At 40.0% G+C, this 7,527-nt stretch overlaps 1 protein-coding gene across 2 annotated transcripts in view; it reads right to left on the bottom strand.

The window, feature by feature from the left end:
• Positions 1–499: 499 nt before the first annotated feature.
• Positions 500–7,527, bottom strand: part of ARHGAP8 (Rho GTPase activating protein 8) — an 81,506-nt gene continuing 74,478 nt past the window's right edge. For both annotated transcript variants that reach the window (XM_086757653.1, XM_086757660.1), the window contains exon 13: positions 500–1,115. In XM_086757653.1, the coding sequence (XP_086613779.1) occupies positions 918–1,115 (198 nt within the window). In that variant the 3' untranslated portion in view covers positions 500–917. The remainder of the gene's footprint in view (positions 1,116–7,527) is intronic.

The raw sequence follows: 7,527 nt of genomic DNA, 5'->3' as shown, positions 1-7,527 counted from the left end.
TTGCTTTCTAAAGAAACTGATTTGAAGAGCAAATTTCTATCAACTCAAGCTGCAAAAGTATGCAGCCCAAACATCAGGAGTATTCTTCTCAATGTTAGTCTATATTCTGTATTATGCACTCACAGATACAACCCACTGATTAAAACTCCAAGTATTTAGAGAAAAAAACCCTGTAAGATTATTGCTCCCCATTTGAAGTTATAATAAGAAAAAAAACTTCCAGACACTTTGCATGTGCAGCTACAGTGATTAACTACATATATTAGATATTTGCAAGCATAATTATTTAGCTGTCTGCACAACTCAAATTACCCAGGAAACACTCTACTCTCCATGGTAATTGCAAACCTGATATACCACAACTGCCCACACCATTTTGTGTAAAACAAGACACTTAAATATATGGAAACATAGTTTAGAAATTTTAGTATCTTAAAAATTGATTCCATCTTTATTAATTTTAAATAGAGAAATTTCTAACAAACTTGTATTCAAATAAAAAAAAAAAAGAAGAAAGCTGTAAATTCAGGAGTGGTCCAGAACTTAGCCCTGTATGGTCCCAGAAAATAATGTCATATAGTAAGGGCTCCAGATCCACACATAAATGAGAGACTGGCATGTAATGTCATGATTTTTTTTAACATACCACTTTTTGTCATCTATTCAAGTTTAATAAGGGGATTCACCTTGACTTATTGGTGTTCGAGTGTTCATGTACATATTCTCCCCTACGTGATGAGAATATATGGGGCAGTGTGCTTCTCCCAACATCTTTGGTATTTGGAAAGCTATAGAAACTTTACTCTGTATTGAAAGTTTTCTTCACAGGAGAGAGCCCTGAATACAAAGCTCCCAGCAGCTGAGGCACAGCGACCTTTCCCTCAGGCAGCCATACTCCATTTTTCTTTCTGGAAGCATTAAGGTAAGATCTCACCAGGCACCGTTCGGGAGTTGAATATATTTGTGTAGAAATCAATCAGTAGTTCAGTGAAGAGATTCAGAGGTACCAGAGCACTCAGAGAAGTGGTTCCTTTCGACGGCCAGATCAAATTCAAACCAAAGACACAGGCCAGGCTGGATGCTGTCATTCTGTTATATATGCTTTCCTGTGAAACCTGGAAAAACATAAACATGAATAGGTATATGCAGACATGTGCCCCAGAGAGTGAGAGACAAGACACCATTCTGTATTGAGGATGAACCAATGATGGGAGTAGACCCTGGCCACACGTACGTCATCGCTTCCTAACAGCCTCAAGGCTGACTATGCAGCCTAGAGCTACGAGGCCACTGGAGTTTATATCCCTCAAGTAGAAGATAAGATGTCAGTACGTCAAGCAAAAAGGCTGAACTGTTTCCTTATGCTAGGAAAACTAATTGTTTTCAATTCTTCTATATGGAATCTATTGTTCTCTCTGCTGAGGGGCAGGGAAGGACAGCAGAAACAAACAGCTATCCCATCTTCTTTGGTACCAAGTCCTCTATAAACCTTGAGGACTTCTGAAGTTGTTTGCAAGGGTTTAGAAGGATTTTTTTTCTCCCACTGATGCATTGCTTCACTTCCACCTAACTACACCCAATTCCTCTGAAGCAATGGAGGTGAAAATGAGCTGTAGGTAAAATATACAGCACTGAAATCTGTTCTGCATCTTGATGATGTGTCCTACTTCTGTCTGTGGATGTGAGCCCAGACCTGGGTAGCAGGAATATATTTTTTTCTCTGTGTGAGTTCGGCAGGGAACTTGTGTGTGTTTGCTCTCCTGCATTGCATGTCTGGTATCTAAAGCCCAATATGGTCTGGGTGTCCTATCTGACAAGTTCTCTGTTACTGTAAAGAGCCAACAAGCTGAAGGTGCCCTTGATTCCACCTGACCTAGGTAATTCATCCAGTTCTTCTCAAGCTGATGGTTGCAGTTGTTGATGACAATCTGTCCTGGGAAGACCATGCAGTCACAAACTGTGATGTACAGGTTATTCTGAAGCTGTCATCTCGCAACAGAACAAGGAATTATTGGTCAAAATTTCCCATGCATTCTTCCTCTTATAATTTCAAGTGGTATAGGAAAGCAAAAGTTCTGCTTCTCAGTGTCTCACCATTTCTGCCTTGCCATAAAGCCTCCTGAAAAAGCAGCTCTGTAGTACTATGAAAAGACTGAGGGCACTAGAGGAAAACCTAAGAAACATTATGATCATGTGAACAATTCTTAGCATAGGCATAAACTCCAGTTGCCCTCTGCCTGGTAACACAGTTTTCATTCCCCTCCATCTCCTACAGCACAGTCCCACCCTCCTTCGTGTTTTACCTAGCAGGGAGCCTATTTGCCCAGCCATGAGGGGATATAGTGCTCTTCAGACACATGCACAGGATGGAAGTCTTTTCCTTGGGGGACACGAAGAAGCACTTATGTGCACAAAAGCATAAAATTTTCTTCCTAACCATATTATTTTTTCCAATAATAGATGCTATTTTCCCCTCCAATCTTTCCATTACCCTTCTAGGACATCAGAGCTACCATGATGCTACTTCTGCTACAATATTAAAGGTTTCTATTGTTTTTAAGGTCATGAAGCAGGGCTGGATAAAGGAAGGAGATACTGGTGCCATAACCACCTTTTCAAGGGACTGACTTCACAACTTCAGAATAAAGAGTCGTCAGATTAAACGGCAATGCCTGCTTCATGATGTGACGCAAAAGCCGCCTCATTCTCTCTAGAGCACGAACCGCGTATAACCTGCTGACCTTCGCATACTGCTCTCAGTGCACTATTTAACTATACAGAAAAACCAACAAGTTCGTCTTGTTCATTTAATCTGCTTCAGACGAGATCAGCTCAAACAAAGAATTCATTATACTACAGCAATGTAGCAAAAGCTAAACTACTACCAAAATAACTGATGAGGGAAAACAATTGGGACAACAATGAGTACCCTGTTAATAAGGAGATATTGACCTAGGTAATACCCTGAAAGTAGGTGGACATTGAAGCTGGTGTTTGGATACTAATAAATACAACAAGGTTAGGAACTGTGTTCTGGCCCTTGGGTCGAGTGGCTCACACTGGCTACAACCACACTGTAATGTTGTACACATGAAACCCCTGTGGATCGAGGACAAATTATTTTTTGGTGTTTCTTTCAGTTGAAAGTCTTTAAAATAACGTAAGAGCTACAGCCCATCACACTGTGTTTTCTACAGCTCAAAACCAAAGGTATGTGCTGTATATCCTAAGGCAAGTACCTTAAGTGTATACAGAAGAGGTACCTTGTGATGGCACAGGAGCATATGGTATAGTACTAGAGGACAGTGGAGGGTGGAAGGAGCCAAACCTGTTGCAGTTGTCTTCCCCCAGGTTTTGACACACTCCATCCCGCAAGCTGTGTAGAGGTGCTGTCTTCAAATGCTAGTTGAAACACACCCAGCTTAATCTAGCCACTGTCTTCAAAGGCCAACATTTCAGCATCAAGCAACACCACCACCAACTTGCTCTCATTGGTAGAGCTAGATTTATTTTTCCTCTTTAGGCCAACTACTTCAAAGAATGTTTCTAACTCCAAGATGAAACCATCTCTTCCCACTTGCCACCACTCTGAACATTTCAAGGAGACAGTCAATGTATAGCAATCCCTTCCTCAGCAGATCCAAGATCAAAGTGTGCAACTGAATCCAACTCTCTCCACAATAATCTTTGCCTGCAAGGAAGCCTTGTCACACTAGTGGTAATGGCTTTATCCCTCCCCGAGGGGATCAGGCTTCACACCATCTCAACTCCTTCACTATTCCAATGCCACATTTCTTTCTTGAACAACACGAACACATCCACTTCATCTACAGCACTAGCATGCTGATGTTTTCTTCCAACAGTAGACCGCGTAAGGGCAGCATGCAGTCAGCCAATCTCTTAATGGGCTGCCCCTCTAAATAACTGCGTCCCAAAGCTATGTTCTAAAAAACACAAATGACATTTTTAGCATTTAGACTAACCCACCTGACTCCTTCTTTGATTCCCTCACAAAGCTAGTAACCATCATCTCTGTTTCAAGTGAAAATACATTTGCTCTGTCAATCTGACAAGCTAATAAAAGACAATTCTCCAAAGTCCTAGATCATATCTTTGAAGGAATCATCTGAACAAAGAAACAAAGAACAACATAGCTCCAGTTTGTTGGTTTTTTCCTCCCTTTCATTGGAACATGTACAGAAAAATCATTAAGTAATGACAGCCTATATTGAAAGAAAGTCCTCTAGAAAGATAAAACTTGTACATAGCAAAACTCATCACTGGGAATAAACACTGAAGATTCAGTGCCACATTAACAAATGCAAAATATACATCCGCACTATCCCAGAATAAACACCCAGCTCTCCCCAGCAAAATTGTGACAATTTTCAGATTCACATACTTGCACCCTACCACCCTTACGGATACTGCAGGAGTGAAACCTGACAGCCCCAACACTACCTAATGAGCTTAAACAGTGAAATACAGAGGGTAGAATCTGCAAGTTACTGTCACGCTTTACAAATATAAGGACATCACCACCTCTTTGGCTTCTCAGTCGCAATGCTGAAAGGAACTCCACAAAACACTTTCAAAAGAAAATTACTATATATTAAAACGCCCCCACAAACTGACTGGAAATATAAGTTTCTATCCCCCATTCTCAGCTACCTTGCAAACATACCAACTGCTTGTATCTGCTCCATGCAGCTTAGTCATCTAATCCCTCCCAGCGTGCCCCATCACCTCCAGCCACCCCCAAATTTTGCTGATGCTAATTACACTTTTCAATTGAACAAGCGATGGATACAAAGCATTAGTTCAGAGCATTTTATTTCCAGCTTGTACTTGGCTTTAACTTTGCTGCTTCAGTTACAGATCTGAAGCATAGCTCATGGGCATCAAAACCTTGTCCTTTTTTTTTTTCGAGTTGGCCCAAGTCCAATACTTTGAATTTGGCAGGTTTTTGTAATTTTTTTTTCAGCCAAGTCAGCCACCTTTCCCTTGCATCAGGCATGACTGTAAGGACAGAAAGAAGCAGCAGAGAGAGAAAGCGTGTAAGTGTAGAGAGGACGTTGTATCAATTATATTTTATTTATCCTGGTACCAAAACCAAAGACTTGGTTATAGAAACACAATCTAGATGATAACACCTCTACAAACTTTGCTGATTGTTTAGCCTCAGACTGCCATGGAAAACTACAATTATAATTTTCTATTAAATGGTTTCTGGCTTCAGAACTGGGTAACTGTAGCCCTCAGCATGTTTTTTCCAGTTAAGTGGCAAGAAAACTGCTTTGAGCCCTTTAAGTTTGCATAAATCCACTTCACTGCATGTTCAACACAGGGCTTGTGGAATATAAACGCTTGTTCGTGCACTCTCATCCCTTGCAAAATCAGCTGAGCAAGCACAGACATTTTTTTACAGACATAATTCAGGGACTGACTTGTGAAAATTGATCTTTCCCTCTTGCTGCTGGTTGTCCAATTCTGCCTAGAGACCTCAGTCCACTGCAGCTCCAAGGCGACTTTGCCAATCCCTCTCTAGCAGCCAGATGCACTACAAGGTGGAGATGGACAGCCTACACTTTTCACAGCATGCTGAGCTCGTTACTGGCAAAATCACTACTAATCCAAGGTTAAAGAATTTTGACCTATTTTTGAAATTCAAATATTTTACTTCTGTAGGAGTTGCACTGTCTTGCTGTAGCACCCTTGGACTAGAAGGAGCTGTTTCATTAAGTAAGGAGATTGAGACTGAAGAAAAAAATGGGGATTTTTTTTTTCTTCTTCCACAAGCCTGTATCAAACATGGAGTGTTCAAAACCTGTATCTAGTGATTACAATCCATCCCACTTCATGAAATTACCACAAGTACCTCTTGCAATACTCAAGGCTGAGCTCATGGAAGAATTAAATTGCCTCTTATATGTAAGAAGGTTGATGCTTGCAGGTAAAAACTAGGATTATTGGTAGAGTGTTCTGCTAAAGTCTGAATTGTGGCAGCTTCTGCACCAATCTGCAATGAATAGAAATCTCTAGCTCCTAGATTGTTTCATGTTCCCTTGACCTTTCCAAATGCAAATATTCCCTGAGACATTAAGTATGAAAAGCTGTGGATCAGCAAAAATTGCAGATCTGAGCACCAGTATCAACTTGACGCTGTGCTTTACATAACAAGGCATACTCAAAAATAATGCTATGTTCTGTTGCCCAATTACTGAAAACACTATGTCGTACTTTTGCACACCTCATTAACACCTCAAGTGCTCAGCTCTTAAGAAGTGCGTTGAGATGGTGCATCTATTATTGGAACAAAGTCACTTACACGATTCATAACACTGAGGAGAGATATCAGTTGCTAAAATAATGGCAAATGACATGAGGATTTCTTTAATAGCATTAGAGTTCAGCTAAGCAAAAGTAAACGAACATGTGAGTATTACAGGAACCTTGCAAGTGCTGTCTGAGTGAGTGTCATATCAACCTGTTTCCTTTAATCTTGCTTTTCTCTAGTGTTTTAATAGAAAAGGGGATTAAATGTACTTGTTTCTGAAATATGCTACTGGCTACAATATGGCAAACATGCCTGGAGCCCAAGAACAGTTACTGAGGGCTAATTCCTCTCCTGGTGAAAATCAGCATTATTCCACATACACGATTGCTCTGGTGGGCTCTCAGAACTTCTAAAGGCTACATCACTTTATTTAGGTGTCAAGCTATGTCATGATCCTGAAGTTTAGGCACCTGGGTTTGAAAAATGCAATCTGGAAAAGGCAATTAATTTGACAAGGCAGAAGGAAAGGAGCTTTACACTCCTGTTACTGTCTTTTACTGTAAATAGACTGGCAACCAAAGGATGTCATGAGGCTGCAGAACTATTTGTAAGGGATGTTCCCCAAACCCTCACACTAGTGGGGTTTCCAAAAATGGGTTAAAAAAAATCAGTAAATCAAAAAGTAGGACAAAAGACACATGACTTTATTTATACTGAAGCATACCAAAAATCCTTGCAAAATGGCACAGTCAAAGTTTTTAATTTAACATTGTAGTAAAGTAGAGGATGAAAGGCTATTTTAAACAGGAAAATGTTATTTGTAAGATCTAATATAAAATATTTTGCTGACTGTTGTTCTAAAGCTCATTAATACTTCTATCATCTTCTAAAATGACACTTATTTATTTGGTGTTTTAGTTGCCCAAGATTTATACTTCGGAGAAAAAAGGTGATTTCACCTAGTTTTTCTCCAGCACCAAAAATTACACAACCACTATTTTCAGGCTTTTTTTCACTCCAAAATGCAAAAAATCCCAAAAACTAAATCAATAAAAACATACATTGGTGAATGTGGAGTCTGGGGGGGGACAGGAATTTTAAATATTGCAATACAGGCACAGTTCCATTTAAATTTACACATCAGTTTTCATTAGATCTAAAGAATTTCAGGGTGAAGGGGTGGCCAGACCACTGTTTTGTTTAGCATTGATTTTTATTAGAACTTGGAGGGTTCTGCATCCTCAGTTCAC

The sequence above is a fragment of the Chlamydotis macqueenii genome, chromosome 1 (assembly GCF_036417535.1).
Source record: "Chlamydotis macqueenii isolate bChlMac1 chromosome 1, bChlMac1.mat, whole genome shotgun sequence".
NCBI lineage: Eukaryota > Metazoa > Chordata > Aves > Otidiformes > Otididae > Chlamydotis > Chlamydotis macqueenii.
This window is presented reverse-complemented; position numbering and strand designations above follow the sequence as displayed.